Below are 16,396 nucleotides of genomic sequence, written 5' to 3' on the forward strand. Positions count from 1 at the left end.
TGTCTCCTCGGACAATTCATTTCAGAGTGTTAGACAAGAGCCCACTCTCGGGCCCTGAAAAGGTAACAAAACTTATTAACCTTCATGGGCTTAATTGCAAGCACAGTGCTTATGGGTGGAAGGTAAGCAATAGACTTTTTTCTTCACTAATTGTTTTTAAAATTAAAGTCACTTGAAGTAATCCAGGATTCTGAAATAATTTCAACAGAGATATTGTTTTGGTAGTGAAAATACAATTTAATATCTGGAGCAAAAGAACCTAAAAGACTTTTGGAACTCAGTTTTCAGGTGCACCCCAGCCTTCTAATCCATTGCCTCTCTTTTAGAATCATACTAAGGTGTACATGTCCTATAAATGTTCACATATTTATATACCTCTAAAACCACAAGAGTATAATGGTAACTTAGATCAGGCACACAGTTATGTGTTTGTTAATTCCAACAATAATTGACTATTGCCAATGTTCTTGTGAGTGTAGGGCTCCCTGATCTAATCTCTCACTAACCTCCTTGTTGTTTGGTAAGATCCAACCACACTGGTCTTCATTTCTTAATATTCAACTTCCATTCAACATCATTCAACTTCCAACTCAGGGTTTTCCATATTCTGTTCCCTCTGCTTGAAGGACTTTCCCATCTCTTTGTATGGTGAGTCTATTCCATCTTGCAGTGTTTGGATGAAATATCACCTCTTGAGCAAGACCTTCCCTTATCCTCTCCCTTGGAACACTTGTGTTCCTCTTTTTAACCAGAACTGAGCCAATACCTTGCATGTACAGAATTGTTTTCTTATGTATCATCTGCCTCCCCTGCTTTAATGAAAGGTCATAGGGACAAAAAAACAGTTTTTTTTTTTAACAATATTCATATGTCTTGTTTCTAAAATAATGTTTGGTGCAAGAGTGTTCTCAATAAATAATTTTAGACAAAAAAATTTCTGATTTCACTTGAACAGTTCCTCAGATAATATCCAAGTTTCTCAACCTCACCTCTGATGACATTTTGGGCCAGGTCATTCTTTGTCATGTGAATTGTAGGGATGTTTAGCAGCACCCTAGCTTACACCCAATAGATGCCAGTAGTACCACCAGTTGAGACAAACAAACATGTCTTAAGACCTTGCTAAATGTCCTTTGGGGGACAAAACCGTCCCTGATTGAGAATGATTGTTATAGACCCACACAATAAATAAGCTAAACAATGAAGGAGGACATGTGGGCTTTCATTTGTCCTTGTCCCCTCCAAATGATGGAGATTTTTATCTTCCGCAGATGTACCATATTGGGAAATGTGGAATTTGGATCAATCTGTATGAAAGTTTAAGTTTTGACTCTACTTTTATAATATTGAAAAATAATAATAATACAGCAGTACTTGCACAAATCAGTATTACAGAGCACATAAATACACTAGTGCCAGCCACTGAGTCAAGCGTTTCATATACCTTAAATCAGCGGTCCCCAACCTTTTTGGCACCAGGGACCAGTTTCATGGACGACAATTTTTCCATGGACGGGGTTGGGGGGATGGTTCAGGCAGTCATGCGAGCGATGGGGAGCTACAGGGAGTGGCAGAGGAAGCTTTGCTCGCTCCCCCAATGCTCACCTCTTGCTGTGTGGCCTGGTTCCTAACAGGCCGCTGACTGCAAGGGGGTTGGGGACCCCTGCTTTAAATTATTCAGTCTTCCCACTCCATGGGGTAGGCACTGCTCTCCAGTTTTACTGAAAGGCACTGAAATGGCACCTTTCTACTAAAAGGTCGGTTCAGTGGAGCAAGGTGAAAAAGCTACTAAGTGAAGAAGACAGCATTGGGATTCAAGAGGATGCCTCCACAGTCTGTGCTGAACTGGCCCATGTGGCAGCCACTGGCCAAGCCACTGACCCTCATGCAGCTATTGGCTGGAAATGTCATTAGTCCCACTTGAGCCTTGATGTAACTGGAAAATACTTAATGAAAGAGTGTATCTCAAAGAATTATGGAATAAGAGAATGTAAAACATCTGAATAAGTTTTATATTGATGATATGTTTAAAGGATAATATTGGGTTAAAACATATGATTAAAATAAATGTCTCCTGCTTATTTTATTTTTTTAATATGGCTGATAGAAAATTTACAATTACTATTGTGGCACACATTTTTGGTTTGCACATTTCTATTAGGCAGTACTAGTTTGTCCTCTTTATTATTTCCACCCTGAACCTCCTTTACTTCTTCTGTATGTTGGGTATAATGATAATAACAATGAGTCTACACAAGTTAGTTGTGAGTTTCAGTGATATGCTACATATGAAGGTCTTCATAAGCTGTGGAACTCCCTCCAAACCTTGGCTATTTAATGAAATGATATGAGAAATTAAAAACTAGTTTTCCACATGTTAGGTGACTTAGACTATCAAGTAACATTTTAATTGCCATGACTGAGTGTTCCCAACAGTAAGATATGGTTGCAAATATTCATAGGAGAAAAGATAATTGAGAAAATAAAGATCCGTAAATTATGTTTCCATCTATAATTAAAAAATAATGAGACAAGATACAGGGTGCTCTAAAACTTCTCGTAATATATTGTGTTGTACATCTGGAGTTGGTCATGGACTTCAAACCACCTCTGCCATTACTTGCAGTTCGGCCTTAATGTCTATAATGTTCGTTTTCTCATTTGTAGAATGGAGATCAGAATACTGACCTCAATGAGTTGTTTTGATAAAATAAAGTAGGTCAGTAAATAACCTGATACAGGGTGAAATAAAAACGCCATTCAGAAAACATGTTATGCTATTGCTGTTTCTTTTTTTAATTATTATTACTATTATTATTATGTCAGGCTTGTGTAATGTGCCTACCAGATACCAACCACAAATTCTGACTTAACAAAAGAAAAGAAAGTAATTAGTGAATGAATTAATAAAGGTGTTCCAGTAGAAGAAAAATGATAAAATAAATTTTTATCAGATATTTTCATCTTTCAAATGTCTAGTTTTTCCATTTAGTTAGAATCTATTAATTTGCTTATCAAATGTATAATTTTTAAATGGACTGTATTTTGGACACATGTGTATATATGTTCCTGAGAATTTAAACTATAATAATCCTCTTAATGGTCATTTATTACTCATAAAATACTTTTTTCACAAATATTTTTGCTCATTGTGGATTATGCAACCACTTAACGGTTTGTTCTCCTAGATTTGCATGTCCATTCTCCTGGTAACAGGCTCATGCTAAGAGGTGGTTAGAAATACATATAAAATGTGAAATTTAAATTGTAGTGCAACGAGGCATGTCTTTAGACCTGTTCTAAAAGAACTATAAAGATTTATTATTGGTTTGCTTTTCCCTGCAGATGCTAAAGGTAACCTGAAGTTGAAACCTGATAATTTGAAAACAGCACAAGCGAACACCCTTCTCTGTGTTTTGGGCCAAACGCCACAGTAGCAATCCTGAGGAGCATGTACCTTAAATATCCAACAAAATATCATAAAAATACATAAGCATATGATGAGTCCACTCAAGAATATTCTCTCTGAATTGTATAATCTTTCCACACATGTGATTTTAGACAATTCAACTAAAATCATGTGTATAATCAAAGTTAGATAAAAATAGTACAAGAAAAGAGGTGAAATGCTTTTAAAGAGTCAAAATAATACAGTGAATTCTTAGACTATAATTCTTTCTGTGCAATGGCCTTTAGTATAAAGATATAAATATCACAGAAAGCTATTGCTTTTTATACTTTAATACTTTATCACAAAGTTATTTAAGGCAAAAAACAAACAAACTAAAATTGGGATATCAATTTAGAAGTTAATACACAGCAAATGTTAAAAATTAAAAACACAGATCATACTAAAGCCTGTGTTTTATGCCACATTTCCTAACAACGTGAGATTCCATCTTGAAGTAAAGGGTCTTTTAGATTAGCAGGAAATTGGCTGAGTCTTGGCGGTGTCCACTGAGACCCAATACCATCCTCTCTAGCTGCATGTATACCAAATTTGCATAAGAAAGGAGAATAAATAAATGTAATTATATGGTCAGAAGCTAATGGTTCTTAACTTCTTCTTGACCTATTTTGAGAATTTGAAGGTTTCATTCTAAACCACAAAATAAGTCTAGAAATACATCAGAAATACAAAATGTTTTAGTATGATTGCCATTCCAAACACAGATATTACATGCAAGTCTGACACAGTGATATTAAATGGAAGTCTGATTAGTTTGTAAGGTTCCCCCTATGTAGTTCTTTCTGGCTAAGTTCTTACAATATGGCAAATTAGTTATTTTATTGAAAAATTTTACCCTCAAGTTAGAATCTTCTTTATTAAATTCTAAGTAGAAATAAACACATTCATTGTAGAAGTATAATTTAGTTTTTTTTTTTAATAAAACATTTCCTTTGCTGACAGAAATAGTTCTTAGATGATAGAGTATATATATGTATATGTGTATATATATATATATATATATATATATATATAGAAAGAGAGAGAGAGACAGTATATATGTAAGCTTGCATGTGTATATGTATATATATGGAGAGGTTTTGTGATCATAGATCCCTCTGTCTCTGAATGAACTATGTTTGAAATATTTAACTTTTATCTCTTGATAACAGTGAATTCATCAGCATATACATATTTTTTTTTCTTCATTTTTGTAGCACATTTTTGGTCTGTTTTAAATGAAATGATTGACAATTGCTTTTTCTCCTCTTTTCTTTTTTTACTCTAAAGCTTTTGCCCTGCACAAACACCATTAAAGACAGCTTACTCTGGGGGAAGCGTGGCGGATTGTCATTGACGTCTGTCAGCGTGATGTTGACAGTGGTGGTCCCCGATAAGCCTCCCATCTGGCCACCCATGTCTTTGGCCTGGATGACCACTTGATACTGCTCCCTGTTTTCTCTGTTCATGTTTGGTAAAGCAGTCCTGATGATACCTTGAAGAAAATGGAAAACCTTTTATTATGCTCATTAAAATCTCAATTATTAGTTGATTAAGCTCACAAATTGTAAATCCAAAATAGTAGTGATTTTTGAAAGATGAAAACGCTTTTGCTATTAATTTTTATTGTCTAGAAATTGTAAAAGTGATTCTATGTAAATATTTTCCGATTTGTGATGTTTTTCTATTTCCTAAAGAATATCGTATGTGCTGTCTAGTGCCCTAAACCCAGATGCAAAAACATAAAAGCAGGTATATTCCCATTAGCTCGCTCGATCATTCAACTTTGAGTTCTTAAATCTTTAACTGTGGCATCATCACTCTTCTGTGAGTATTAATGTTAGGATTTTGTTCTTATTTTCCCACCTTTTTTTTTTTTTTTTTTACTTATAAAGATCATAAAGACTACTAAATGAACAAACACTGATTCATGATTCCTGACCTGTTTCAGGTTCCACAGAGAAATATGGCTGCCCTTGAAGTATGCTGTAAATGACTCTGGCGCTGTTCCCATAGGAAGGGTCATCGGCATCTGTAGCTGTGACTTGCACCACAGAAGTACCTGAAGTATCCAAATTCAGCTTAGTTCTGCACAGTACCAGAAGGAGGAGCAAAAGCACTGGTTTTCATGGAAGACTTCAATGACTTTTGGCTTTAATAATGACCTCTTAAAGAAACATTCATATATAATTTAGATGAAAATAATACACATATAGCGTATTATAGATGAACTTTGAATTCAACAACATATTTTATTTAGCCAACAGGTGTATTTTCATGCATGCAATAGATAATGCTACAGTGTATCAGATTATAATAAATGCAGACACTTTACAAATGCTCGGGTTTGATATTTAAATTCATTTTCACATAATAGATTTGTTTTGTGTAAAGGGCATATCTAATCACAAAGGAGTAAGTATGCTGTTTTTTCTCTCTCTCCACTAATTAACTATAAAAATAATTAACATCTGTTCTAGAATATGATTTTATGAATAGATTAAATTCTAAATTTAGAAACAATCCAAGATGATCCCAAGTCCCAAGAACTATTAGAAGCTATTTAATAAAGTTCAAAATATATAAAAGGGCTTTATATTAAGGTGATTGCCAAAAGTCCTTGGGATTTAGTGAAGTAAATATTAAATAATAATCTCTGAACAATGCTTTTGAGAACTGCAGTTGGATATTTTCTATTAAAATTGTTACAAGGAAAAAATGTATCAGAATTGTTTCATCAGTTTATACTTCTCCCACATTTGAGAAATGATCTATTCTACTAAATCCAAATACATTATCTCTAAAAAATGTTATTGTTTTTTGATGTTTAATTTTCTGTGGTTCTCTATTTAGCAAAAACATGAAATCAATCTTAACTTTCTTTGCCTACAAATACACCTTCCATTTATTTACATTGAAAAAGGAAGTCTATTTTCTTGAATGTTATACTTCCAGTTTTTTCAAGCCTTCTGTCTTACTGCTTCTGCAGCCTAACTTTAAATTCTGTATCAGTTTGTGATTAGCTGTTGATTTTCAACTGGTTTATTTGAATAAGAGATTTATATCAGCAGAGTTTTATATATAATGGTTAAATTGAAAGGATGTTTTAAAATATTTAATATGAAGTGATAGAAAATCTAATTAATTCCAATGTTCATAACATCTAGGTAATCCAGACAAACTCTTTAGGCAAATTATGACTAGAGTATATATGTAAAGACTCTAGACTATGTTTATGGTGTTCTAAGTGTACTTATAATATATTTGGAGTCAGGACTTTACACAGCTGTTCTCCAAATCCATGCGACAAAAATTTGCATTTTCATAGTTTTCTACTGAAGGTCAATGGTATTTTCTTGGATTTTTGAAGGAAGTGTCTATTTATTGTGTTGTAGAAAGTTACAAACCCATAGGAAGTGAGAAATGCATTCATCCTTTCTTTTTCCTGACTCATTTCATAATTCAGAAAATTAAACACGCACTCTTAGCAGGGAATCAAATATGATTTCAAGTAATTGATCATAATATTTTAAGAATTTCTTGATAATTATTTTTTATACTTTTTGAATACCATCATAAACACTGTAAATGAACTTACCTACAACAGACATTTCGGGAACACTCGCCGTATAAATTTCCTCTGGGAACGTTGGTTCATTGTCATTGATATCATGGATTTTGATCACAAACTCAGACTCCGGTTCTACTGGCCTCAAAGTTCTTCTGTTAATAGCTTGTGCGCGTAGAGTATAAAAGGCCTTTTCTTCCCTATCAATTCTTCTTGTGGCATGAATGTCACCTGTTTTTTCATCAATAATGAAAAGAGTACCAGCTCCATCTCCAGATAAAATATATTTGAGGGATCCATCTCCTTTATCTTGGTCTGAATGAAGCTAGGGGGAATAAAAATGAGCATATCCATGATAATGTCTAAAGATACATAATGCAGAAAGAATTCAAAGAAGGTCTCTCAAGTCACATCTTTGAAAAATGGGGTCAGTTATCTTAGTTCTTGAAATAAGAGTTGAATAAGTATGATCACACTCATCTATATGCTGTAAACAATAGGACTAGCCTTTTACATATCAGTGTGATTTTTATTCTAAATGGAAAAAAGTAATAAAAATAAACCAAACACAGCTCCTTTCTTTGCTTTGCTTGGTAAATAACCATTTCCGTAGGCAAATAACTCCTGACAAAGACATAAGTCATTAGTCTTGATATGCTGGTGTAAACATTGCTTCTCTCATCTCTTTCTGTGAGTGGAAAATTCTTTTACTCTCATATTATGCAAGAAATTTACTTCCTGTAAACTTATTATTAATTATTGGAATTAGCAATATTTTAAGAACTGTTAGACAGGCAAAGTTGCATGAGACATGGCTTCTATGTTAGAAACCCTACCCATCATTCTCTGATTCACACGAATGACAACTGCCCCAGAAATATTTGTGGGGTTCAGAGCAAGAGTACAAATAGATGTCTATATAACACCTGCCTATATATTTTAAAGTTATAAATCAAATTAATAAACTGTAAAATAAAATATGCTCTATCTAGTCTCCTACCTTGTCAAATCTATCTTCTTAACAACTGCAAACAACAAGTTCTGTGTAGAAACAATGCAATGTAGGGCAAGCCTTTTTCTTGCCTCCTTGCTTATGCCCACAACACTCATCTTCCACAATCTAGTCATCACGTCAAAGAGCTTGGCATGCATTCATGTGGATATATCAGCTTAGTCCACATCCCACCCCAGTGCTAACGCTTGTCCAGGACCCCATGTGTCATGGGCAAATTCCATCCACAATTGCCCTGTGGTGGATGGGGGATTGGTTCCAGGACCCCCGTGGATACCAAGATCCAAGGATGCTTGAATCCCTTACATAAAATGGCATAATGCAGTCAGCCCTCGGTATCCATGGGTTCAGCATCCATGGATTCAACCACCCATGGATTGTGCACTATGTTTACCACCTGTGGTTGGTTCAATCTACAGACACTGAGCCCACAGATGTGGAGGGGTGATTGTATATCCTTTTTTAACAGATGCACACTAGGCCAGCCCTCAGGATTAAGGGTACATATAAAAATGGGTAAATCTGGCCGTTGGTAGACTGACTTGGAGAAGAGACTCTCCAGGATCTAGAAGCAAGTTCAAGGATGTTTGGGCAGGGAATAATGGGTCCCGAGTACTTCAAGGATGGTCTGCAAATGGATGTGCGGGTTCCAGATGTGAATATCCCCTTGCCTGTCATGGAATTCATACCCTGAGGGAGAGACTTAGCCATGCATGCCTTTGTAAAACACAAGGATTGTAAGTTTTTCTCTAATTGTACCACCACACCAATAAATATTTTTTTTAATGCTAAGATCATGTTTCCTTATTTGCAGTAAGAGATTATGCTTTAAAATTTTTATTTTGCTTTTCATCTGCTAAGAAATAGAAAAAGAATGTGTAGATTTTCTAAGTTTTGATAAAGCATATATTATAAATTAGATATCATCATGCACATGTTGTCTTTTTTAAATTTGAGGTATAGTTTTACAATATTGTGTTAGTTTCAGGTATACAGCAAAGTGATTTTGTTATATATTCTTTTTTAAATTCTTTTCCATTATAGGTTATTACAAGATATTGAATATAGTTTCCTGTGCTATACAGTAAACCCTCATTGTTTATGTATTTTGTATATAGTAGTGTGTATCTGTTAACCCCATACTCCTGATTTATCCCTCTCCTTCCTTCCCCTTTGGTAATAAGTTTGTTTTCTATGTCTGTAAGTCTGTTTCTGTTTTGTAAATAAGTTCATTTGTAGCATGTTGTCTTTTTTAATATTCATATAAAACATAGTAATAAATTGGAATAGGCATACTGACCTGTAGCTTAGAAAAATAAAAACTGGAGACAATATCCTTCCATTATGCAAAATATTATAGAGTTAGATATTTATCTAAGTAGGTTTGACTTTTGCTCTTTAGATGATTAAATCAACAAAAATTTTTATCTATTTACCTATAGAAGTATTACACTGATTATATTCTCTTTAAAGTAGAATTTTGTTACTTTATTTGAAAGTTTCTTTTTCTTTATAGGAGCTTATATCAATGAACTTGGCTGTGAAAACATTTTTATGTGGATATCAAAATTGTTTAAATTAAATGAATATTTAACCCCCTTCCCCAATATATTTTATTACTGGTTAGGTAATACAATATATATGTAATACAATATATTATATACAACTGCTGGGTTTACAAAAGCAGTCTATATTTTTGTTAATGGTTTGTAATAATCAGCATTTAGCCATTAAATATGGATCAAACTCCATTTTGCTGATTTTTGGATAAATAACTCATTATTACAGATATAATAGGAAAAAAACCCCAAATGGATACATACTTGGAGAAAAAGATATAGAAGTCAGGTAACAAATAATTTTTTACTGCATTTTTAGCTATTCATAAACAACAAAGTAAGGTTGAGAAACAAGAAATATCTGCTTTTAACTAAACGGCTCTCAGAAGTAACATATGACTGTGTTGTCCAGGGAACTACTCTCAAAAAGTCACAAGACTGAAGCTTTTTAGTAACTGAAAATGCACAAAGTTGCTGGGAAACTTTCCAATTATATAAATGTACAATAATGTGGCAATTTTCCAAATGACAGATATAAGCATTGCATATTTCTTATTCTGTCTGGGAATCAAAATAGTTCAAGAAAAGATTATTGATATTATCAATCATCTGATCATATAACTTTGTGATTTGTACTGGACAGTTATGATGTTTATTGCCTATTCATTCAACAATTTTAATTGAGAAATATTTATTTACTCTCATAAGAATCAGGTAGTTCTAAAAGTAAATGAACAATTCCATCCTGGTGCTATGGAAGATTCAAACACAGTGTGTAATGGAAATTCACAGGATAGTCCCTAAACTAGCCTACAGGAATGAGTGAGGATTTCCTTAAGCATATATCACCTAAGTTATGTGATAAAGAATGAGTAGAGGTTAAAACCTGGGATTTATTTTTGCATTTTACAAATTTTACACCTCATAAAGAACACTGGATGAATATAGAACGTAGATTCAGAGTGGAGAAGGAAATAAGACAAGATGGGAATCATTAAGACCAGTTCTGCTCTTCTAATTGGTTAGACGTGCAAAAAAAAAGTTGCTAGTATAGTGAGATTTTAATTTTTATAAAGCTCAGTTTTGCAATATGAATCACAGCAGGATTTTTACCTTCACTTATACTACAGAGAGTGAAAATTAAATCTTGTAATTGGACCACATAGGGTGGCAGTTTCCGTTGGATTAGAAAATTGAACATGATAGTTGGGAATCAAAGAGATGAGGGCTGGAAGCTGGACTGTTGGTTTCGTGAGTCGGAAATGAAAGGATTTCTACCTTCTCATAATTAAGAGAAATGAATTAGATCTATGAATTTATAAATGTTGCTTTTAAGAAACCAGACATAATAATTTTTTTCTTGAACTGTGAGAGCCTGCATAAAAGAAAAGAAAAAGCATTTTCTTTTCTTACAGAGGGAAACAATGGAACACTAACACTAGAATAAAAAAGGACAAAAATGACCATATTTGGGGGCTTGACATTAGTCTATGTTTATTGAAATATTATTTAAATAAACATATTTGAGAATTGGACAAGTAAAGAGACTGCAATTGATATATACTATGAGGCAGAGACATGCATTTCTAGATGTCCTAAGACTTGGGAAGTTGCTTTCTGCCCCAGGTGAACCTGATGGGAGACAGAGTTAACTACTAAGGGGTATGATGATGATGCTGATTTTCTAAAAGTTACAGAAAGAGACCAATGGACAAAGTTCTTTAATTATAGTCCTCCACCTAAGCTCCCTCTCTCTTTTTCAAGTTTCTCTTTATTATTGTAATTATTTCTTCTTTTGCATACTCTTCCCTCCTTACCCTGGTATTGTCTCTCTCCGTCATTCCTTGTGTGTGTGATAAAATTTTATTTTACATTCCAACTCATTTACTAAGCAATGATCAGACAGGGGTTAGTCCTTATAACTGTAGCTTTCTCACTACTCTTCCTTTTTTCATTTGGATATTAGTTATCAATACTTGGATTTATTAAATATTTAATTAAACAAAATCAGTTAGTTGTTTGTGCTATTGAGAAGTGGGATTATGGATCAAGTGCTAAATAACTTAAAGCGTCTACTCTGAAATAAATTTTATATTGATTTGACCTTGTGCTATTTTATTATGTGAGATATTAAGGTTTCTTTAAACATAGAAAAAAATATCAGATTATTGTGGCTTTAGTTCCTCAGTAACCCCTGTGTGAAACATTTGTGCCACAAATCCTTAAGAAGAATTTTATGTTAATACTGACCTTTTCTTTCCTTGAGGAAAGCCTATTAAAAATTCACAACCTGCTGTGTTCCTTGTAAATTCACAAGCAGATAAAGGACATGGCAAGGTACATGACAATTAATGAAAACAGAACAACTGGTACTATGCACACTTAAAAGTCATTTTCCTATTATTTAACTTTTTAAATTTGGATGTGGTTAATTATAACTCATTTGCTTATATTGATTAGTTTAATAATTAAAACTATACAATCCACTGAATTTAAATAAATATTTTAACAGCCAATTATTTAATGAAAGCCTAGTAATTTTAAATGTGGCAGGTTTTTATAACATTTCATGTAAAGCATTCATTTTAATATATTTGTCTAAAACGAAGTTTGTAAGCTAAAAGGGGTCTTGTGGCTTATCTAGTGTAAGGCCATCTTTACTTTTAAGAGGAAGAAACTGAGATCCAATCAATTTTTTATCACACAGGCGTTAAATTAAGATTACACTTGAGGATCAGTGCTTTGTTGGTGGAACTTTTACTTCTTAATATCAGTTCATTTTTATTTTTCAGTTTCTCACATTAAGCTTGAAAATACTATAAAAGCAATCAGAGTATTGATCTATGAAGTACAGGGAATTTAAGTAATTTGTTACCAAAAGGATAACTGATAAAAGATTTTATCTTATACTTTCCTCCTTGGCTGGAAGAAAAATGAACAAGTTTTAAAACGTAAAAAAACGTATCTTTCAATACTGCCAGTAAAAGTCTGATTACTAGTTCAGAGGAATTTATGTTGCTGTGTGAGATTCTTTCTCATTCAGAATACTGATACACTTTTAGATATTGGTCATCGTTGGTATTTGGTTTGATCCCCAACACTGGGAAAAGACAGTAGAGAAAATTAGAATTATATTTGTAGAATTATATTAGGATTGTATTTATAATGGTTAGACTAGTTCTTTGAAGGATACATTTTGATAAATGAATCCAAAGGACTATAAGATACACTATCTGAGTTTAACAATTTCTTGTTTGTGTGTATTCATTAACTTCAGAATATCAGAAATTGTTGAATAGATTTTCTAACGCACAGTGATAATTTTATGCCTGCTGTTCTTTCAAACAGCCAATATAGTCTATATTGGTTTTTTTAAAAAAATCCAGAATATGGCTAATATGCTATGCTATTCTGGTACCATCATCATTAGCATTTTGCTCTAATTGCTCTAGTGAGTAACATAATATCAAATGGAAAATAAGGCATTGAATCAGGTAACTTTAAGTTTGCATCCAATAAAAAAATACCAGTGAAGATGGTCCAGCACCAGAAAACAGCTGAAAGCATGTTAAAGCAAATAAACACAATCTGGTCAGAAATAAATAAGTAGTTACTCATTTTGTTGAGACTAGGGGAAAAAAGGGAGGGGGGGCAAATCTTGAATTGGAGTGTGTGACATTTACAGAGTAAGATGGAGCATTATTTTAATATTAATGATATGGAAAAATATACATCAATTTTTATGAATCCCAATGAAACAATTTTTTCTTCAAAAATAGAAATGGAGAGGAGAAATTAAGCTTATCTATCAATGGAATGGACTGTAAAAACAACTACAATAATTTAAAAATACCCCATATATATGACTTAGATTAATAAACAATTTTCTGAACAATTTCTTTCTGGGACCAGAAGCAAGTATAGAGGATTAAATGATTGACGGGCAATGTTGTCTGTTTAATTTAGTGTCTGGCAAAAAAAAATCAAGTGGTTTGTTTTCCACATTTGACAGAGTTCTCTGGAGATCTCCCCCAGGAGTACAAACTCCAGGGGGCATCCAGATTCAAAAGCTAGAGATTCCTCTTCCTGTTTGGTCTTCTGAGAGTGCAGCCCACTGACAGTTGGCCTTGTGCTTCTGGGCCACCCTGATTGATGAGTCCCATCTTGGATCATCCTGCAGTTTGGGGGGCTTTCTTAGACACTGTTAGGAATTACTCAAGACCCTGCAGCAGGTCAGACTTCTTAGCAGAGAGTGCTATAAAATTCTAAAGACATCTCCTGCTAGGACTGCTGCTAATTCACATCTTACAGTGTCTCAACTCGTACATTTCTTTCCTGGTACTGTAAAGATACCAAGACTACATTGAAGGCATTTATTTAAGTTTTCCATAAACACAGTTTTATAGGGCATTATCTGCTTCACGACCATAAATGGTATGCATAATACACAGTAGACACATTCTTTCTAATTATTGTATTAGTTTTCCTTTCCAAAGAGAGTTATTGGGGAAATATTTTAGAGAAGGTTCATATTCTTTTAGAAGCCTGGCATCTTCCTTCTATAGTTTTGAAGATCACTAAATTATGCAGAGTATTCCCTTGCAGTGTGAAAATAACATTGAACATTTCACACCTTATTTTCCCCACAACGTGAAGCCTTCTTAAGCATCTTAGATTTATAATATGGGAGTATGTGTAAATACATGTCTAAAAATTGTTAAGTAAATGCAAAATATTTAAAATCAAGAGATTCATTTTTGATTAATAAGGTCTACAGAAATCAGAGAAGAAAAAATAAAGGGTGATCATCTCTTTTTTATGGGCTTCACAGGCAGCTGAGAATCTTTCCTTCCTTCTTTTAAACAAGAAAGGTATAATGATAGGAGGTATGAAAGGAAGGAGAGGGCTAGGGATACCTATTCACTGAAGGAGTTTATTTAAATAAGTATTTTTTGAATCGGATTGAACTAAACTAAATTGAGGAGGGTAATGAGAATTCTGTGTGCCATTTTAGGACTTAGAAGTTTTGGAGATTTTGCTACAGAGGAAGTATTTGAAGCTGTTGAGTTTCTAAGTCTAATTCATAAAGATGCTTTTATCTTGAAAACTATAGACTGACAAGTACATAATTGGATGCCCAAAGGAGAAGGACTAGGCAGCTGCCTGCTGTCTCTAGGGGTTATGGTCAAGGCAGGGAAAATGAAAAGGGGTTTGGATCTTTACATTTGTTGGATTTTTTTAAGACACTAACTGAAATGGGAATCTGAAAAAGGGCTATGAATGCTATCCCACCTCCAAACCGTGTGTGTGTGTAAAATACAAAAAGAATGTTAATATGCGGTATCAGGGAGTACAAATATAGCCCTAGACCACTAAATTAAAAACTTCTATTCTAGGTAGATTTTATATGTTTTTCCACATACTCACACACACACACATACAAAAGGAATTAAGAAATCAAGGTAGATGTTCTCCTTATGAAAGGGGATTGCTCATTTGGTGGAGAAACGTTCATATCTTCATCAAATGAGGAAACCTAGCCCCCAAACTTATCTGACAATATCATGCCCCTACAACTTGTGTCCTTCCCCACTACCTTGATTTATCCACCCTGAAAATTCTTACTCATCGATAAAGATCCTATTTATATCTTATCTCCTGTATGAGGTATTTTTTCAAACTCCTTTGTAAGGCTGAATTGACCTCTCTTTCCTTAGTGCCCCAATTATCATGTGCATCTGTTTGTATGAATGTGTATATAGGTATTATATATATGTATATACATATAAAATTTTATAACCACTTCAAATTTTGAACTATTATTTTTATAAGTCTTTATGGAACTACAAATATATTTTGAGGATGAGAACCGAGTTTTCTATTCTCATGGACTCCTAACATTTCACAGTACATAATAAGGAATCATTTACTTGTAAAAGGAAATGGACATCAGAGTCAAATACCACAGACATGAGGAATAAAGAGTTCATTTTGTGCTACTTCTTTGGAAAGAAGTGAAATTCTTCTGAATGGAGTGAAATGGAATTAGAAATCCATAATGAAAAGTGGGGATCAGTGATTACTCTACATTGAAAGCATAGATGTACATAAATAAAATCTTATTCTTCATATTGAAAAAGATTGGGGCTATAAATTAGCTGGAAATTCCAGTTAACTATGAGATGGTATCAGTGGGATATGATATATACATGGATTACCAAGAGACATATTTACATTTTTCAGTGAAGAGCCAGGGAAAGAAATGCAAATCCAAATTTATCTCTAAAGCCATATGGTAAGTCATTGTAGACGTCTGTAATTTAATTAAGAGTAGGATAAGGTAGTTAGGTAATAATAGCAGGATGACATTCCCACTGACAACATATAGAACATCCAGCTGGACTACAAAAAAAGAAAAAAGTCACATTGCTAAGGCCAAATTGCTGTGTAAACAACAGTAACTGAATGGATTAAAACCTGGGAGGAGAGGATTGTTCAGAGGTGAACAGAGGACTTGCAGCTGCTTTTTCCCCAGGGGAATTTGCCAGTTCCAAGCCTGGGTTTGGAGGTAAGAATCTGTGATTGTCCCAACAGGAAGGTACTTCTGGAATAAAAGAAGTCAGAAAAGAGTTTAGAGTTCACATGGTAGTGGAGTGAAAATACTGGGGAAGTGAAGGTCCTCAAATGCATTGCCAGTCTTTCCATAAAACATTTGTTGAATTATGAGTCTGTAGATGGCTAAGGGCCAGGCTGAAAGCTTCTGAAGGCCAGAATATAATTGTCACATTCCCAGAGACTGGTGGTTCTTA

General features: G+C 33.7%; 1 protein-coding gene across 1 annotated transcript in view; it reads right to left on the minus strand.

Moving 5' to 3' along the window:
- Positions 1-16,396, minus strand: part of LOC309623707 (cadherin-10) — a 128,876-nt gene that overhangs the window by 53,331 nt on the left and 59,149 nt on the right. The window contains exons 2-4 of the mRNA XM_082380807.1: positions 7,047-7,341; positions 5,391-5,510; positions 4,776-4,943 (exon numbers count right to left, since the gene is read on the minus strand). Coding sequence (XP_082236933.1) covers positions 4,776-4,943; positions 5,391-5,510; positions 7,047-7,341 — 583 coding nt within the window. The remainder of the gene's footprint in view (positions 1-4,775; positions 4,944-5,390; positions 5,511-7,046; positions 7,342-16,396) is intronic.

The sequence above is a fragment of the Balaenoptera borealis genome (genome assembly GCF_965194805.1).
Source record: "Balaenoptera borealis genome assembly, chromosome: 2".
NCBI lineage: Eukaryota > Metazoa > Chordata > Mammalia > Artiodactyla > Balaenopteridae > Balaenoptera > Balaenoptera borealis.